Source organism: Microtus ochrogaster, unplaced genomic scaffold, assembly GCF_000317375.1.
Source record: "Microtus ochrogaster isolate Prairie Vole_2 unplaced genomic scaffold, MicOch1.0 UNK2, whole genome shotgun sequence".
In the NCBI taxonomy this organism is placed as follows: Eukaryota; Metazoa; Chordata; class Mammalia; order Rodentia; family Cricetidae; genus Microtus; species Microtus ochrogaster.
The window spans coordinates 5,320,526-5,341,750 of record NW_004949100.1 but is presented as its reverse complement, the minus strand read 5'-3'; the positions used below and the strand labels follow the sequence as shown (position 1 = coordinate 5,341,750).

General features: G+C 35.9%; 1 protein-coding gene across 1 annotated transcript in view; it reads left to right on the top strand.

Moving 5' to 3' along the window:
• Dach1 (dachshund family transcription factor 1) overlaps nt 1-21,225 on the top strand; it is a 362,276-nt gene that overhangs the window by 171,401 nt on the left and 169,650 nt on the right. The window contains exon 3 of the mRNA XM_026788386.1: nt 19,651-19,812. Within this exon, the coding sequence (XP_026644187.1) occupies nt 19,651-19,812 (162 nt within the window). The remainder of the gene's footprint in view (nt 1-19,650; nt 19,813-21,225) is intronic.

Sequence of the window (21,225 nt, the reverse complement as noted above, 5' to 3'; positions counted from 1 at the left end):
GACTGAATATATATGCAGTATAGAGATACTGCATATATATTCAGTGTGGGGATTTTCAGATCATACACACACACACACACACACACACACACACATTTGCATATACATATGTGGCCATTTTGTGAAAGAGTATTATCTCTTCAGACTCAGTGGTTGTAGTGAATTTCACATTTGTAAAATTCAATTGTTGAAAAATTCTGAATTTCCAACACATTTCTAAACACTTGCATCTGACAATTGCACTGGGGAGTCACTGTTTTAGTTCACTGAGACTTGTTTAAAGAACAGAGGGTAAGAGCGTAAACTTTTGAGGATAAACTTGTCCCACTTTAATTCTGATGTCTATTTTTATTAGCTCCAGAGTTTTATACTGTTACTTCTGTCCTTACACAAGCCTCTTCTTCTAGAGTTATGTACATGTCCATATACAGATTCACTCAGAGCACAGATATAAGTAACATAATTATTACATAATTATTAACATGCTTCTTCCTATACATTTGTGTGGGAAGCATATATGCACACTGTGTTTCCATCTTTTGCTTTTTTGGTATAAGGTGGGTCCATGGAAGATGTACTCTTGGCAAGTTTTAAGTATTCAACACAGAACTGTGCAATATGTCTATAGTGACTTTTTACACACTTCCCCAAATTTCAGTGCAATGTGTAACTTAAGAAACTTTTCACTAAATAACTCTAACAGAATAACATTTATTGTAAAAACTTCAGAAATGTTGTCTTTTCAAGTAAACATTTGGTATATATAGGCTGATAAATAGGAAGCACGTGTACAGAGAGACACTTAAGCTGAGGTTTTGTTGTTTCAACTTTAATGTTCTTGTATTTTGACCACATCAGGACCCAGGAACTCAGTGAGAAAATGATTATAACCACAGGATGCTATGGGTATGGTATCGGTACGTGTGGGATGCAGCCATTGTCACAGGGGTGAGATTCTGCCTAGTCTGTGTGTGCACAGTGCAAAAGCGTTCTAAGAGGTGAGAAAGTGACAGTTGAGGGACAGGTGCTGGCATTGAAGCACTAGCAGTCACACTTCACATGGCTGAGGCTATTCTGTCACCCTTTGGTCAATTTGCTTTTGCTTCCTTTGTAAATACAGGTCTGTTGCCTTTAGATCTAGTAGAAGCTTGTGGTGCTAGAAGGAGTGAGTGACCCTTTGTTCGCTTTCAAATTCATAGCCTCTTTTTCTTTAGTTCTTACATTCTCTCTCTCTCTCTCTCTCTCTCTCTCTCTCTCTCTCTCTCTCTCTCTCTAACACACACACACACACACAAACAAGTGATACATGAACTGAGCAGTTTGTAGTTCATACAGTCTGATCAGTTTGTATATCTCTTGCCCATATACATTTTCAGAGATGACCCTTTGGTATTGGATGCACAACTGGTACCCACTGCCCTAAGGACGCCAGTTTCTTCCACTCTGCTCTCAGTTTTCTTTCCTGTTTTCCCGGATTGAATTTCTCTTTGGTTTGTGTTGCTGCCTCCCTGGGGGGGGGGGGGCAATCACTGATCTTTTGTGTAATTTTTGCAATTTATGCAAGCATTAGATGACTATATCATGTCAAAATAGTGATAGAACCTACCAAGACATATACTAACTAAAGACCAGAAGTTCATGTAAAATTTATCAGGTGTCATTTATTTTCAAGCTGAGTAGTGTATTTCAAGAACAGCTGTAGAAACTTAATTTGAATAAGACATGATACATGTCCTTCGACTACTGGACACCTCAGCATCTGTGTTTATGTCTTTGAGAAATAATAATAATCATATATATAGCTGCTTTATGCCAAATAACATTTCAAATATTTACATTGTATATTTAGAACTTTGTGATGCTCACAGCTCAAATTCAAGAACATGCGGTCTTCCATATTCTTGCTTTATTTGCATTCTTACAGAATTATTAATGAAATTGAATCTTAATTGAATCACTCTCAATTCCTCATCAATTCAATCGTTTAAAATGAATTAAGCCATTTGAATTGAATTAGCTTATTCACTTCTACCTCGGTTAAGAGTGAATGATTTCAAATGATGCCAAAACTTGCTCACAGAGAGTAAGTTTGTTGAAGAGGCTTCCTCCTTCATCTCTCTTTTGATGCTTTCTCTTTTTTTCGGAAAAATTCTTTTCTTTTTGTCAGTTTTAATATCCATTCTCAAATATTATCTCTTTTTTTTCTTACCTGTGTATTCAAGTCTTCAGCAACTTAGCAAATGTTTACCTCAGCAAAATTTTCTTGTCATTTCCGAAAACGAATTGAAGGTACACACTGCTTTTATTAGCTGTTCTTACTACCTCTATTTTGTCTCAGAACCTTTCATATTCAATTTTTGGTTCAGTTATCCTGTGACACTGGTGAAAGATTCTTCTGATCTTATCTTCTCATCTTGGACTCTAATAGTGTGTTTCTCAGGCTGGTAATTTGTAGAGTGTGTGTGTGTGTGTGTGTGTGTGTGTGTGAGTGTGAGAGAGAGAGAGAGAGAGAGAGAGAGAGAGAGAGAGACAAAGACAGAGATACAGAGAGAGACACAGAGAGAGGTTTATTTTTAAGATACAAAATAAAAATTAGGAGATTTTTATTAACCCAATAAGAAACTTTATTTATGCCCATACACACTACACACATATGCATATGCATTTTTACATACGCATATTTCCTATTACCACCAGCATAAACACAACCTTATTTGATTAACACAACTCAAATTTACTGTCTAAAATTCTGATGATCTGAACTGTGATATAAGCCTTAAGAAGTTGGTTGGTATGGGACAATGGTCTTGTACCCTGTAAAGATTTGTCACTTGTATTCCTTTAATAAAATGCTGTTTGCCAGTAGTCAAGCAGGAAGTATAGATGGGACAACCAGAACAGAAGAATTCTTTGAAGAGCAAAGACTCAGCCTGCATTCGTCATCCAGATGCAGAGGACATGAGATGAGAACGCCTCACTGATAAAAGATAGCAAGCCACGTGACTAACACAGACAAGAATAATGGGCTAATTTAAGATGTAAGAGTTAATAAGAAGCCTGAGCCAATAGGCCAACCAGTTTATAATTAATGTAGACCTCTGTGTGTTTATTTGGAACTAAATGATTGTGGTACTGGGCAGGACAGAAACCTCTGTCATACGTTGGTGACAATTCTGTGTTCCTCCTGGAAACTCCATAGAAAGACATATTTCTTTGTCTTGTTCTCTTTTATTCATATTCCTTGGCATGTTAGCTCTTAACTAATGCAAATATCACTTATACACTATATGCTGGTCTTTTGGTGGCATAGCTCCTGTCTCTTGATGACTTCTCATGAAAAATTTTATGGCTCTACTTGCTCTATGAGATGATCTAGATCAGTGGTTCTCAATATTCCTAGTGCTACAGCTATTTAATACAGTTCTTCATGTTTTGATGAGCCGCCAATGACAAAAACTATTTTCTTTCCTATTTCATACCTGTAATTTTTCTAATGCTATGAATACTATTGTAAATATCTGATAAGCAGGATATATGACATGAAATCCCTGTGTTCATTCTGTCCCCAAAAGGATTCAAGACCCACAGGTTAAGATCCATCTTACCCAAAATCAATTAGGTTTTATTGGTTTAACTATTACTTTCTTAAAATATGTCCAATGTGTTTTCATATGTGTTTTCCACTTTGAAATATTCTTTTACTTCAGTTTAATCACCAAAGTATCTATTTGTATTTTGTATGTTCTCAAATACTCAAATCTTGAGCCACTTAGTAGATAAAATATCTTAACTTTTGTTCAGTAATTGATACATCCACAATTGAAATTTTGTGTTTAGAGCTATAAAGCAATGGTAAAGACAAATTTCTGGAATAATTCTCTTTAATAATATTAGACTAATTGAATTGTGGCTATTGTATGTACAATAATGAGAACCTACAATATCCCTTGAATCTATAGACTGTAAAATAAAACTAGCTAATACCCACAAACCCCATGAAACCATGGGCAAAAGTGCCACTGTTACGATCTTGATTGTTGTTACTTTGTTATTATAGAACATCGAGGGAAGAATCGCTATATTATCTGATTTCACCTCTCCCTTTATTTATCCTACATGATTCCTGTTTCAAAGTGAATAATATGTATATATGAAAAGGAGAAAAAACTACTTAGGACAATCAGGTATATTTTTAGGAAGCTGAGTGTGCATATTGAGAAACCAGTTAGTAGAGACATGGGCTATGCTCCAGCTTGGAATCACAATGCATTCTGTGCGCAGAGAAGATGGTCACAGAACTGCTTTATATGAACCTGATAATGTAGTGATTACATAGGTTTTTGAGAAAACTAAGTTTGCCTATTTATTAAAACTTGTTTCCTTATAATCATTTTATCTTTCATTAATTTTCATTGATTGCATATATTGATTCAATTAGATGCAATATTTTTTAAAGTAGACAAATAGAGTTACCTCAAATTAAGAAGCTTTGGGACAGACAAAGGGACCTCAAAACAGTGAAGTGACAACCTATACAATATATAGATATCTACCACTTATTTATGTGTCTGAAGATTAATATCCAGAATATGTAATACTCAGAATATGTAATATCTATGCAAGTTAAATCTGAAGTTTCAGTTTCATATTATAATTTCTTTCTTGTTAGAGCAATGTTGCTCCCAACCATTTAACAGTACTTTATTTTTGGTTTAAGTTTATCACGTTGTAGATTTTGTGATAAAGTGGCCTTAGAATTATAGACTTCCCTTTTGAATAATGATGTGGATAATGCAAATTCAATGTGGAGTCTCCTGCATTGTGATACTGTTTATCTTCCACTTAACTAGAACACTGAGCTAGTTTCTCTTCTCCACATTGATATGATCAGACAGGACAACTTTCAAGAGGAAGGGTTTATCTTGGCCCTAAGCATGGGCAACATGAACTTGAGAAGGCCATTGTAGCAATGGGTACACATGATACAAGTAGTTCTTTACCTCCTGTCTGACAGGAAGCAGAATAGTATTCAGAATGTGCCCAGGGCAAGATGTAGTCACAAGGACACTCCTGCAATGCTGAGCTTTCTCCATCTAGGCCACATCTTCTAACTTTCATCAATTTTCAGTGATAACATAGGGTAGTGAATCCCATGTAACATGATGAGCGCATTCATTTTGTGAGAGTTCTTATGATGTAGTGGTCCCAGGAAATGATGTCATGTCACATACACACCAGAGGGTGGCTGTCCTAATCAGTCTGCTCAACATCGCTCAATTCAGTCACACTGGCAATAGTTATTAACCATTACAAACATAATTGTAATCCATTTCTATAATTTTGATGTCAGTTTCTTTCGTGTTTAATTATTCACAGAATTAGTATCTTCCAGAAACAACAGTAACAGGACTCTATCGCTATGGAGTGCTTAGTGTCCCAAGGACAACTGAAGTTCTTAAATATACTCCTTCATTTAATATTCCCATCCAAGAACCGCGGGCAATATTATCAGACTTATGAAGCCTTTATCTGAAAAATACAACAAAATTTTCTTTCTGAGAAGTAACTGGAGAAAAATGATATTATCTTCTGAGCTAAAAGACACACATTGTCCATCACATAACCTTGGCAGAAGGCATACGCCTGAAAATGTCGGACTATTTCCAATGGCAAAGTAATTTTAGCTAATTTACAGGATATTGGTTTAATGCTATATATTTTTATTCTACAGTAAGGGTTTATTTTTCTTCACAGGGTTTGATAATTTTTGTTCTAGCTTACTTCTCAGCCTTTCCTGTCAGATAAATTGACTACAGCCCAGACATCTTAAGAGAGGAACTTTTGGACCTCACCGGGGAAAATATCTTTTGAAGTAGAAATTAAACATAAAGAATGATTATGTCCTCATCTCTGTATGTTGCATCCAACTTGGTAGCATGGGGTTATGCCCTGTGGAGCACAAAGAAAATGTGGTGTAAACATAAACTCTAGCCTCTTGATGCAAAGACTTATTTAGCCTGGATTGTGCACTTCAAAGCTTTCAATGCTAAGACAACTCTCCCTGTCTCCCCAAAATGATATTATTTAATTTGAGAACTTTTATTATTTATTTTCCACCTCCCCACTCTCCCAAGCGTTTCTTATGCTTTGTAAGGTACTGATAAAAACTATCAAGACTGAGATTTGTGATATTATTCGTGATATTTAGGAGTTTAGCCAACTGTCATTCTTATCATGCTTAGACATTCACTGAGTAAGTCAGAAGAGAGTCGTCAGACAATATCTTTTTCTTTAACTATTTTAAGCATGGTATCTAAACATATATGCCTAGATTGATTACCAGTTTAAGCCTATGCAATGCTTTTATAACACCAGCACCCTTTGATTTTTATAATTTTCACAATTTCTCGTACGCCCCTGAATACTGTTGTTCAGTAATTTCTTTGGCTTGGAGACTTCAGTTATTCCAATGGCCTTTACACTAAATGAGTGTGTTTATTGCTATCAGTGAATACTTAGATAATATTCTCTATTTAACAACTTTAAAAAAATCATTTTATTTATGTGTATGTGTCTGTATGTGCATTTGGGTGCAGGTGCTGGCAGAGGCCAGAGTTGTTGGATTCCCTCTGGAGCTAGAGGAACAGGTGGCTGAGGTCTGCCTGATGTGGGTCCTGGGGCACAAATGCAAGTCCTCTCTGAGTGATGAGTGCTCCTAACTGCTGAGTCATGCCTCCAGCTTTTAGTCCCCACTTTGAGAAACGTTCCACTGTGACATTTTGATCATTGCAAATTGAGGTACATTAGATAAAGTGAGACTTCTGATGTCTCTGTTGTGGAATGTCAAGTGAGCTTCTGTGTTGATCTGTGCTGTGCTGTTGTCCTCAAGTTTGTAGCCAAATACGATTTCCTTTGACCTAGTCACTGCATGAAAAAAAAAAAAAAAAAACTGCATGGCTGAAGTGTTACTTTTTCTTTCCTCTGTGAAGCAGAAAAAAGATTATTCCAGCCAAAAGGATTTTTTTGAAAACCTTTCAAGCCAGAGCTGAGAGGATGAGTTTGCTTCCCAACCTGAATTTCCCGAGTTTCAGAAACACTATATTCTGTTAGGCCACCAGGCTAGTGCAGCAATGTTTAGATATTATTTTCAATCAAAAACTGTGTTTCTTTACCATAGGATCAGTGTCAAGCTGTGGATTAGGTTTAAAAAAAGAGAAAAACCAATGCTCGTGGTGGTTGAAAGATTGTAAGTATTTTGCTGCATTGCTGCATTGCAGGCGTGAGCACGATCCTTGAGCATTTTAGAGTTTCACAAAGCTACAATTAATGAATCGAGTCAATCCTGCTAAAACACCAGCCTGAGTGACTGTCTGCACGTTTAATAAATCCATTGAATTCCCTTGATCTGGGTTGTTTCCCATCCTCCTCATGCTCTGTAGCATAACTTTCACGAACTCATAAAACTTTGATTAATGGAAGAAGGAATTAAATTTGAGATACCTGAGGTTTTTTTTTTTTTCCTCTCCCAGGCTTCTCTGCCCTCTAGGTCATTTTCTAATGTGCATCAACCATTTTCTCTAAAAGAATAATAATAAATAAATGAGAAAAGAACTGTAACTTTGAAGAATGACTATCCTTGTTTTTAACAAATTGTATACAGCTACACATACATGCATAAAACTATATTTAAATAGTGTTGTGTTTACTTTTTAGGAAATAGCCATGCTTTTTCACACTTCCCCTTTTTCTTATGGTACTCACTGACAAATACATATGTACAACTTAGGCAGAAAAAAAAGTGGGCAAAAAGGAACCAAAGCAAAATTATTCATGCTGTCAATCATTCTCAACACGCTTTCTCCCTAACACTAAAGTAGCACATTATGGATGTTTTGCATTGGCGAGCCTACTGATAGCGTCTCAAAGCCTGTTTTTCCATTGATGACAACCAATTGTCGCAATTTACTTTAGATTCTTTTACCCAGATTTAACTGTGCCGAGAAATTCTAAATTTGGGTTCCTCCTATTACACATAGTGCTTGACTACTTCCCCTTCTCCTAAAAGTTCCATTGTCTTGAGTCTCTGTTTTTTACTCCTCCTCAGATGTCTTTGTGCTCTTAAGTAAATACAGGAAAGAAGCACAAGAGCTGATATGCACCCATGCTTCTCTCTTGGGTGCAATAAGGCTTATTGCCCCCACTGTGTGGAAAGCTGCTCTCAGCAGGGAGCCTAGGCCTGGATTCACCTGCTGCTGCTAGAGTAAGCTGCCATGCTGCTCACGTTCATAGATGACTAAAGACTGTCCTGAAGACATGTCCTTCACATAAAGTAACATGCCATTTCTGTAGAACACTCCTTGGTGGAAAGAGGGTGAATATCATTTGGGGTCTGGGAATGAGACCTGGTGCAGGTACGTTTCTTTAACCCTTCTTTTGTTATCCAGAATAGACTAAAAGTTGGGGGAGACCACTGTTTCTCCCTTTGGCCGCAGTTAAGTGATCCAGGAATGTCCCCTTTTATGCAATAACATATAGACCAAGATGTCTTTGAGGATGTAGGTGACTTTGATCATTACGAAGTGCCTCTGGACAAAGAAATGAGGATATCTACCATTGTTCACAAAGAACTTGGCTTACTGTCTCCTCCAGAAAATACTAAACAGAAAAGTGCAGAGGGATCATTGGTTAAAAGTATTAGACAGATGCAATTGATCCTCCTAAATATTTTGTCTATTGATAAAAAAATGAATATTTTGCTGCTAGTTTGTCTGAATGTGACAGAAGAGGGATTTTTGCACCTGAACAGGCTAGAAGATACATAGATAGTATAAGAATTACAATACATTTGATTAATACTGAACTAGGCACGGGTTTTGTGCAATGATGACATATAAGGCTTTATCTTTTACCATGCAGGAGAGTCTAAAAGTGGAAGTTGTGGGTAGAACTCATGCTTTCCCTGTTCTCTTTGTAGTTTAACAGTGAGCTAGAAAGATTGCTCTCGAAGATTCGACACCTAAAGAATGTATTTTTTTTATATTGTTCAAAGCCGACCTCTGCTTCTTGCAAAGTTTATCTGTACCTTTTCATCTATTTAGAAACATACAGTTTTGGTTAAGAGGCTGAAGACAATCTCTCTTTGTCTTTTTTTTTTTCCCCTGAGCTAAGGAGGTTGAGATAAAAAAGAATGACTGCTTTAAAAGTCACACATGGCTGTAATTTAAGATTTTTTTTCCCCTCTCATTGTCCATAACAGTTGAAAGAAACCTTCAATGAAAGTTTATTAACTAGGCCAATGCCTGAGGCAATAAAGGCTCATTTAGTACCAGCGTCTTGGCTGTTTTTCTTCTTCTATTTTTCGGTTAAACTCATAGCGTAAGATAATACTTCACAAAATTAAACCTTTGACCTTCTGTAGAGTTAAGTCTCCTTTGATTAGATAAAGTAACAATTTATGGTCCAGCCGAGGTTGCACATGAAATGAATAATGCAGGAGGCTCGTGTGGCCTGAGAAGCTATTGCTTTTGAAAAGATGAATGCTGTTTAACGCGGGGGAAGTCCACTTAAGAGTGTTGTCTTTATTCACAGGGCACTTTAGCAATATTTCAAAAGGCTTTACTTCTAAGATAAAAGTATATTTGAATTTTTGAATTCTCACCAGAAAGATCTTTGGTAAAATACTGCAAGTAAAGCTTTTGAAACTCTTACAGGGTGGTTGCACATATGAGACCCTATATTTAAGATAATACAAAGAACTAACCAAGGGGTCCCATTAAATAAATTCATGAGGAAAAGATCACTAATTTCACAAATGCACTTTAAGATGAAGCAGTGAATGAAAACTGGTGATAGTACTTTTCTGGACCTGTTAACATGGCTAAATTAAAATAGTGTTTAGCTGCTTTAAGTTAGGAACATAAATAAATTCTAATAATGTTAATCAGAGTCTCCTATTTTAGCCAGCTCATAGAGCTTCAGCTTCTTAGGATTAGGATGTAACAGCAACCTCTTTGAATAACAACACCATGACTGTCATTTTCCCCAAGTCACTTTATAGATTTGAAATATCATAAGTGTCAATAAGTGATCAGAAATGAAATGGTTAGGTAGCTGCTTATGGTGTAAAATGTATTAGTTTGAAAATAGTCTTGGGAAAGAATGAGAAAAATGCCCATGCTCATAAGTCAGGGCTGCTCCTTGCCTGTGTCTTCAGTTTGCTGGAGCCAGAGGAACGTTCTCATCTTGTGGCTCCAAGTTCCTTGCAAAGTTGCAGTAATTAGCTGGTTGTTTAAATTACTAATTGACATGCAGAAGTTGAATGCCTGAGAAAGTGTTTTAGTTTTAGTTTGGTTCTTTTTCAATTAGCTTAAATTATTTAAGGTGAATAAATCTACTGCGGTGATTTAGTTTCTTATAATAGGATCTCATGGCGCAAAACAAATTAGGTCAAGAGAAGCCATTGGATTAGGGTAACCCTGGATGCTGTTCTCAAAGTGAGAACATGTTAAGAAAGTTCAGTGTTTGCTGTCACTGTTATTCCAAAAATGAATAGAATGTACTAACAAACAACCAAAGATTCAAAATCTCTCAAATCGTATTTATTCTCCTATCAGAATTAAACATATTTTTTATTGAAATAGTTTACAGCAAAAAAAAAGGATATGAATAATACAATACCCATGCCCTCCCTTCCTGGATAAGCTTGGCAGAATATGGTAATCAGACTTTAGAAGAGTACATTTTTATTCTTGAAAAGCAGCAATGGCATATTGTGATAGTGCTAAATTTGCCTATGACACATTCAAGGCATTAAGTAAGTTCATAATGATTAAAAAGTTGTGCCAAGACAAAGTCTTCATCAGCTTGAGCCTGACATCTTGCTCATATTGTGGACCACATTTACTTTTCTTTAGAACATTCCCTATCACTCAGTCGGGGCGGAGTCTGTCCTTTCAAAGGTCCACAAAAGTCCAGTTAGTTGTAAGACTCCTCTTGATCTGTACTTTTCTTGACACTGTCACCATCCAGCTCCTCCTTCCAAACAAATGAAAAAAACTCCCACCTCATAGGCCGATTCTGCCCCTCAGGAAATACTGACATAGCTGCAAGACTTAAAGACTAAGAAGAAAGGGTTGGACCACCTTGACTGCCATCCCTTTGCTACCTACTGCACGTTGTTACTCAGTGATGGGAGATGCAAATGTTCCCAGTTTACCCTGACCCCAACTCAGTTCTTTTGAGAAAGACAAAGAAAACAAAGTCCACAAATATTTATATGTCTCCATGAATGTATGCCCTTCATGGGTGTTTTCCACAAAAATATTTATGTTACCGTATCAGAAATCTCTTATGTACCTGTTTGCTAAAGGTATTTTGATATCTTTAAATAATTCTCTCCAAACAAAACTTACATGTCAAAAAAGGAACTGGGAGAGGGTTGAAAGGGAGGGGAGAGACAAGGAGGAGAGCAGAGAAAAATGTAGAGCTCAATAAAAATAAAGAAAATAGAACTGGATCTCTCCTCTTGCCCCCTCTCCTCCCCGTTTGCTTCTTGTTCCTTCTCACCAACTGTAATACAACTGATCCTCAAAGAACATACACACATTTTGAGAAAACCAAAGATGAAAGAGGAACTTATTGAAGTATCAAAGAATATCAAGACAAAGTAGAACATTTAAGAAGATTTTTAAAAGTTCAAATGCCAGTGAGATTGTACTTTTGTAGAAAAATATGCTTATGGTATTTTTACTTTATCATCAATTACAATACCTTGTTCATCTCAGTAATAAATTATCTAGTTGATTATTAGAAAACATCTTTTTAGAAGCTCGAACTCGGTCAGACATACTCATCACCTGCCTAGGCTCAATGACTGGGTCATTTTGTGTGGTGGCCGGCGATCAATGTAAGAAGAAATGTTGGGTCTTAGAATGACGCAAGGAAAGTTAATGCCATTTAAAAAGAGAGAAGCAAAATATAGTGTAGCATGCATCATTAAAATCAAAGCGAAATTTTGATTATTTCAGTTAGTGAGCATAATGAGAATTTATTCAGTATGAAAGTTATGCAAAACATTTTGCTGGCCTCTGCACTACGTATAGTTTTCTGGTAATGTGACAAATGTTGCTTTTCACCAACACCACAGAGAACAAAATTTTGTACACAAAGGCAAACTGTGATTCTTTCTCCAGCAAATCCATTGTGAATTTTATGAAACTGTCATTGAAAATTTGATCAGATTTCTATGTCAGTTGACACGATTGTTCATTTATTTGGCTGTCTAAACTCTGCTCCCCATGCAGTTTATAAACTATCAAGCAAAGAGATGCATCATATTTCAAATGTTGTAGCTTGCTTGATTTTCATCTGTCCTTTTACCTTTATCTTCAGTGGGTTCAAGTCTGAAATTTGACCTAGAACTGGGCTTGCACTGCCAGTGTTTAATGGTGTAATCTCGTGGAAAAGATTACTCTCTTTGCCCCTCATTGTCAGTAAAACAAAGGTTCCTATTATCATTTTCTAGTACCTGAGTTTTATAAATTTAATCCTTAATTGGTGGCTTAGAAATGATTTTCTCAGAGGAAATAGCATCACAGATGAGAAAAAGGTATACACACCATGCTAAGTTTACCTTTCCACACATGAACTAAATTTTACTGAACACCAAAGGACAGTTATTTAACCCTTTTTGTTTGTTCTGGTTTATCCTGTTTCTGTGAGTCAGTCATCAGAAGGTGAGCTGTTCAAAGCCCCCCATTAAAATGGCTCAGTCATTTATTCATGGCCAAACAGCATCCCCATGGTGGGTGTTCGACCCTGGTTACCAATGCTATTCCACTCCATTCATTCAGAGTAATGGGAATTTCAACTATCCATAAAATAATATTAATATCGATATTTGTTTGACTCATCAGTCATTAATTAAATAATGATAATGTTTCTTTTCAAATATTGTTATAATGAAAATAGAATTGCATCACTTTCTTGCTTCCATGTCCTTTCTCCAGACCCAACTAAGTCCCTTCTCCCTAATCCATCCCAGCCCCCACTCTGTTTCCTGGCTGCTGAAATAATACCTGAAAAGTAACAATATCAATACACATGCTAACTCAGAATGGGGATAATATGTTTCTTACCATATGTTTATTTAATTTTGTGAGAATTTTTTTTGGTTGCTATTGTTAGTCCAAACATTTCTAAAATCTAATTCAATCAATTGAAAAACTGAAAACTGGTATAGAAAGTGTTTCCATTAGTGGCCTTGGGGATCAATTTTCCTTTTCTCCACAGAATACAAATGTGCCACAAAGGGCAAGAAAGTCAGTCTAATGGACGTTAAGAGACAAGTTCACGCTGAAAATCTTCACTTTAACCAGATGCACAATTAAGTTTCTTATTCTAGTAGCTTATAATTTCTGCTATTTATGCATTCAAGATGAGAACAGACATGGTTCAATCACATTTTATATTTATTTAGAAAGTAGTAAGAAATAAAATAACTCGAGATTAGTGTCAGTTTTTGGACAGCTGGTATTTAAATAAGCATAAGAAAAAAGTGGAGTTTCAGGGAAAAAAGACAGTGGTGTTTTCAAGTTGTTGCACTGAGCCAAGAGTTCTTCTGTGGCTTGGACTGATTTCAATTGAGTTGAAATTCAAACGCATATAGAGCTCACAATGCACCTTCAACGTAGCTTTTCAGAGTCTATAGGAACTGTCAGGGGCAGAAAGATTGCCTCACAGTAATGAGTGTTGAATTGAACTATGCTTTTTGGTGTTTTGCTTTCTGAATTGAGTTGTTAGACAAGATTAATTGCACACAGTGAGAGTTTTAAATGAATGACTATGTAAAGCATTAAGTTCCTCTCTATGCCACTTGGGGAAAAAATAGCTGGAAGGTTTAAATGAATAAATGTATTTAATGCGCAAAATGCCTAGACTAATTTTAAAATTCCTTTACTAACATCCTTATTGAAAATAGAAACCCACTTTATTCATCTGTCTTGGTTATATTGCTCTGGTTGAAGTAATTTAATATTCCTGCTTTCTGCTAATCTTCTAGTTCAACAGAAGTAAACAATAGCTTTCATAAATTAAAAATACACTCTTCCAAACATGCTTATAAGATTAAAAAAACAAGGCTGTAAACATTTATGACTGAAGCAAACTAGATTGTTCAAATCCTGCCATGATGCATCGTGTATATCAATATGGCATTGGTATCAGTTAGAATGCAAACAAGCCTTTAAATGATGTGCCCCTTCATTTCAGCTGGAGAAGCTGCTTCACACCATCTGCCTATCAGATGGTTAGGAACCAGGACTGCGTATTAATGCCACATGTTCGATTTTCCTCCTTCTTGTAATGGTTAGATTCATATTGCTAATAGCTGTGCATGAGCACTGTCGATGAAATTTCTGTGACGGTGGAGTGATGAGATATTTATAAGCCGCCTGTCTCCCTGAATAATCAGTGGAAAGAATGCCAGACATAAATAAGCTATCAATTCCAGAATATTAATAACTACCCTTGACCATAATTTCTTGCATGTTTAAACTTGTTTCTTTTAAATTTGAGTTAGCACCATAGACTAATAGTAAGCTGTATGGAATATTTGTATACTTACCATCTCTAGTTTAACATGATTTTTCAACCATTAGGATTTGAGAGATGCATTTTGTATGGAAGTTAATGTAAAAGTAGACAGCATATCAAACATTTGGAAGTCATCTTGATGTCTTTGAAACCAAAGATCAAAGATCGGACTTTTCAAGTTAATGAGCAAACAAACAGATCAGAGAAAGGATTTGACAGCAATCTGTCTTCTTTCTTGATATTTATAATCTACAGTTGTAATCGTCTACTTATAACTAAGGGCACTAACTTATTGGAAATAAATATAATGAGATACTTATTCTTTTTTAAAATAGTGGTCAGGATTATTTAATGGTATTTGAAAAAAACTAAAGGCTGTTTAATGAAAGTTGAAAGCAGAAAATAATTGCTCTCCTTACAAAGTGAGAGGTTGACTTTAAAGGCCCATTTCACTCCCAAAAGTTTGACTCCTGCTATTGTATTTGAAACAGCAAGGGCTTTGTAATAATACAGCACACAGAGTTTGTGTTCAATGATTTTATGGAAAACTTGATTCATGTGGATGACTGGATCAAAATGTATGCCATGGTAGCCAAAAAGTTACATTCCAAAACCTTTGACATTGGTTTATAATGTTTAGGTGCTAATTATATCTTACTGTAAGAGGTCATTCATTCATTTATAAATCAAAAGCTAATTATGTCTTACTGTAAGAGGTCATTTGTTCATTCATTCATTTGTCCGTCTTAAGTCATCTGCCTACCTTTATTGATTATTGTTTGGGTAGTTTGTCTGTTCCCTCTCCTTTTATTCATAGATAATTTGAGCATATATTTCTGTGATGATATTTTTAAAACTCCCTCATAGAAATCATTGCAATGATATTTCACACAGTTAGTAACAATGCATTATAAAACAGAAACGCTGTAAATCTTAGTGTAAATTTCTCACTAAGTGTCTATATACAATGTAAAATATTTCTTGTAATACATTAAAGGAATCTTCTGCAACTTTCCAGCCTCTACCTTTCCTGGGAGCTACTTAATTGACTAGTTCTGAATAGAAAATTAGTTGTTTTGATTGGGAAGAATTAAATGCAGTGGCAATGTGAAAATCTAAGACACTTTGGAGGAAGTCACAGAAGCAGGGGAAGCTAAAGTTGCCATGAGTCTGAGGCAGAACAGAAGTAGGGTCTGTGAAAATAGAGCCACAGAAGGGGTGAAGGAATAAGGTAGATATTTAGAATTACTGCTATTTCCACCAGAGAATAAGTCTTTATTACATAAAAACATGTCACGGCTTGAAATCTTGGCATTCTGGTCATTATTTATTTCTTCCACTTTTCCTTTTCACAGGAAGTTAATTATTGAACATCATACACGATACAACCTCCATCTGAAGCTACAGAGAAACTCACACTATGCTTTCACTAGAGACAATAAGACAATAAGGTTCAAGGGATTTGAGAATTACCTTGGAGGTTTGAAAGGAAAGAACCCACTGAAAGCCAATGGAACTATAATAGATGTAATGAGCTGCCAATTGGCTTGTGATCCTCTAAGACTTTACACACAAAGAATCTATGGGCACTCATGTTTTATATTAAATTATAAGATTTGTTATCTCTCATGTAGTCTCATATAATCTAACACAAAAATAAAGTGTTCTTGTACTTATCTTTTAGCATTTTCAAAATAACCACTATATTTACCTTGTGGCTCTTCAAGGAATCTTGTATGTGAATGACGTTTACATTCAATGACAGGTCACACCCAACACCATGATAATAAAAAACACTTGGTGTAAGTAAATAAAGAATCTACCCATATTGTGTTTATTTTACCTTCTAGGGGTGTAGCCTTAATTCCCATATTCTTTTAGCCACATCATCTTCTCTCATATAAAATAAGAAAACTTCAAAGTATTGTGTTGCTCTTCCCAGACTACACAGAAGGATGGAAAGACGATGCATGCAGTAGTAAAATTACTATAAGCGGGTGCATAATCTCAGAGTCTCCACCTCAGACCTTCTGAGTCAGAGGTACAGATGGCATGATGTAGGTATGTGCTTTGTTTGAAAGCTCCATGACGGGTTCTGACAAATACTTGAAAGGCAAATACATATATTTTTTGAAAAAAAAAAAGCCTGCTCAGTCTGTATAATGCTATTTGTATGTGTTTTTTTTAGGGACTGATTATTTGATGCTGGATAACCAAGTAGTGTTCCCTTCCCTGTAAAAGACTATTTAAAAAAAAAAAGCTTTGCAGGAATTTAAGGAATAAGATATAGAAGTTTGCAATTGGGACAGTAGTGGACATGAAGGAAATTGGTTGAATTTAAGATACTAAAAATCAAGTACAAGAAGGCTTAGTAGAACCAAAAGTCTATAATTGTTTCATATACCAAAATTTCCTACCTGTATTAAAAAAGACTTAGGTAAAATTAGAATGCCAAATTGCATGTTATTCAAATTATAGCATGCATGCATTCATGTGCATGGTTGATTTTGACACATGTAACTTTTAGAGTTCTATTAGAATTGTAAAACTTGGGAAAAGTTTCAAACAAATAGAAGATAATAACTTTATTAGAAGTAGTTATGATAAGTGAATATTAAGATGAATATGAAAGATCTAGAGTAAGGGACTAAGTAAAGAAAGTTTCCCACTGAAAATTAACTCTTGGGTTTGACTTGCAGATGAATAAGGAATAAGAATTGTCCATACTGAGCATAATGTGCTATTCTTTATTTGTTTTCTTACTTGATTTTTATTATTTCCTCTTTGGGCTCAGAATGGTTTTACAGCAGAAGAATCTCTTTTCAAAAAAAAAAATCAATTGGCTTTCCTAGGACAAGATCTTGAAAATTATATTTGTGTTATTTAAAATTTGCATGCTAGTATATAATAGCATCTCTTTATATTTTGAATGCAATTACCAGATCCTCCTGTAGCATGAAGCCAAGTTATAGGGCTGAGAAAAGACATAAATTACTGACAAGTCAACACCAGGAAAGAGAGGAAAGGACAAAGATGTTCACGTTGGCGACAAGGAAAAAATCAAGAAAAACCTTTTTTCTGGGAATCACAAAGAGGATTTAAAGGGAACAGGAAAGAAAATGCTCTGAAACATCTTTGAAGGAAATGAGTCATTGAGGAGAAAATTCAATCATAGGAAGATGAGAGAGTCTGTTCAAGTTGGGACTTAAAAGGCAGCAAATGCTTGTGCTAAACACAGATGGATTCTTTGAATTTAGATCAATGCCTTTTAAGGAGTGGTTATGAGTTTTTCAAGCAAAGATCTGATCTGCAGATCTTATTACATCCGGGTGTACGTGGTCAACGCCTCTCTGCAGTGATCTGATGAGCAGGTCGAGTCTTCTGTGCACTGATTACATAGCAAAGGTTTCTACCAAGACCTCCACGTAATTCCATGGGCAGCAGGCAGCTTTTTGCTGTGGTAACTAGGTGTAATGATTAGCGGGGAGGAAAAGGAAAAAGAGGAGCATTCATTCTCTCTACCAACTGGGAGTGCGGATAAATCACACAGATAAATCCAGAAGGCCAGAACACATTGCTCAGGTTCTCTCAGGCAGCTGTGTGAAAGGATGATGCATGCAGGGAAAGACACACTCTCCTTGAATAGGCCGCTAACATTCTAGAATTAGGAGACATTATTCATTTTCCCCATGGCATGTAACCTTTTTTCAGATGGGTGACCCCAGGTTAGGATGGTAAAGGGAACTTTGTAAAAGTTGACATTTGAGAAGATAATACGTTTTCAGTTCAAATTTCTTTTCTTCCTATCTATAGAACTGCACTTTAGGTCAGTGGCTTTTGTTCCATGTGTCATATCTGATCTGTTATTATCTGTATGTCTAAATATATGTGTATGTCTAAATATAGACATACAGATAATGACAAGAGTGTATAAGACAAAGCAGAGACAGTGGGCATTCTGGGCTTAAGTACAGCATTTTAGAACTTGTGCTATATTCCGTAATGTGTAAAGCAAACATGATATTGATCAATAATATGGTTTTATAATGGTGATCAGATTAATCTTGAGTCACTGAAATCAGTCCTTAAAGGCTTAATAAGTGGAATGAAATTATTTGCTGTAATTTTCTGTATTTTTTATTGATTAATTAATTAGTTTTCACCCAGTCTGATCATATTTTCCCCTCCGCCCATCGCCCCACCCCTCTCCACCCAGCCCCTCCCCTCCAACTCTCTCCCCTGACATTCCCTTTCACTTCTCCTTTCTCTTCAGAAAAGGCAGGTCTCTCACGTATTTCAGCCAGCCAGGGCATATCACACTACATTAAGACATAAAAATCTTGAATCCTGCAGCTACTTAGCTGCACATTGACAATGGCCTCTGTCACTGAATAAGTGACCATTTCACAAGGAAAGGACATGCACAGGAGGACACACACAGTGCAGTGTTGCATGTACCATAACATAAATGTAAACATAGTCCTTACAGCCAGAAGCAAGCTCTCATCATCTCAGCCTAGGGAAGGTGGGGGTTAAGACGTTAAAGTATGAGTAGAATTTCACTAGAAGAATGGCAGGCATGGAAGTGAGCCACACATGAAAGCAGAGGGTTGTTGCTGCAGGCCGTGTGTGAGAAAAGGTAGCATGGATACATCCAAGCTTGAGTATGTGGGATACCTCCAGTTAGGGAGGAGACATTGAGCTTCGGAAGTAAGCCTTTTCATTAATCTGCAGTGTTGACTTTCTACCATCTGTAGAGGATGTTGAGCAGGGAATGGGAAGTTCAGCCTGTGTCTCTTCGAAAGCTTATTTGCTCCACATTTCCATTCCTGTGAAACATGTGAGTTCATTTCTCCTAGTACTCAAGCAGAGAGTTTGATTAGAATTTGCACGCTTGTGTCAGTGTTGCTTGGGCTGGTTTGGAACAGAAATATGTTATCAGTATAACATAAAGAATTATATATTCTATGTTTGCATGTATGTTATGGAAAGAGATGGCCTATTATAGAAAAAAAACTTGAATTTGAATTACTTTGTTTTTTAATTTTTTTTCTTAAGGTTTGACTGCAGCTGCTGCAGCTGCTGCAGCTGCTACCAATGCAGCTATTGCTGAAGCAATGAAGGTGAAAAAAATCAAATTAGAAGCCATGAGCAACTATCATGCCAGTAACAACCAACATGGAGCAGATTCTGAAAATGGGGATATGAATTCAGGTGTTGGTAAGTTTTTATGTTCACTGCCAGTATTCACATTCACTTTTTCATCGAGTTAATTTATACTCCAGAATAAAACTACTGGATACCCACTGATGAAACGCGTTTTTTAATATCAACAAAGGGTCTTCCTTTTAACTCTTCATTTTTCCTCTCTGATACAGAAACTAAGAAGCTGGAAGTTATGATTTTTAATATAGTATCAGTTCTACAACTAAATTGTAGGCTATAAATAATGAATTGATATATTTCATAATGCAAGTAAGTTTTAAGAATAAAAATTATAAATTTTTGGTGTAGGTAATTAGATAGAAATATGTGTGTGTATTCAATCCTACATGACATCCTAAAATTATTTTAATGCATTTATTATAAAGTAAGAAATTTATTACCATCAACAGAAGAATTTATGCATTAGCTTTCTCTCATTCACACAGGATGCTTTTCAGGTTTCTTGTGCGTGAAAGCATGAAAAATAAAGATATCATATCTGATTTGCTATAATCATCCATATAATATTTTGCAGATTGGGCATTTTAAGAGATTATAAACAATATATAATAAGAAAAATGACAATTTCAAAATATAATGTACTAAGAGTTACTTAAAACTTTTACTTTTTGTCGTATAATATAATTGATGCCAGGCAATGTTTGCATTATGTAAAACTTATAAATGGTTGCCTAAAATTCTCAGTTCAGAATCCTGTTTACTGCAGGCAATGAAGACCGCACAAAGCTAAAGTGTATATGAGGGGTTGGGCAACTAAAGCCTTTACTCTGTTGTCAGAAATGTATTATTTTTGATCATTCCCTCTGTCCACAACTATTGCAAAGACATCTCCCATTTGAAACGAGCAATATTAACTTCCCCTGATCGCCTGGCTTCCTTTCTCTTAACTCAAAATAAAACCAAATGCAACCCTTTTAGCTGCGCAGACTAAGCACGTGACTTGTGAATCTGGCTTTAAAAATGGTTTAAATTTTATAATCAATGAAATATTTTTCATCTGAGTGTTAATGTGGTAAAACATTTCATACTCTTCATATACACTAATGTTTTCCTTGAAAGTACAGAATTTGTGCTCAAAATACAATTTAAGAAAGGAAAATTGCTTGTTATCCTTTCCAAGAAGGCTTGAAGTGAACGTAGAAGTTCATCACAATTTGATCAATTTCTCTTTTTCATGCAACATATTAATGGTGTTTTTTTAACTAATCAATAGCTCTCTGCTTTCCACCAATTAGTTTGTACTTAAAGGGTTTTGATGAAATATTATAAAATGTAAGAATTATCATTTCAAGCCGGGCGGTGGTGGCGCAAGCCTTTAATCCCAGCACTCGGGAGGCAGAGGCAGGCGGATCTCTGTGAGTTCGAGACCAGCCTGGTCTACAAGAGCTAGTTTCAGGACAGGCTCCA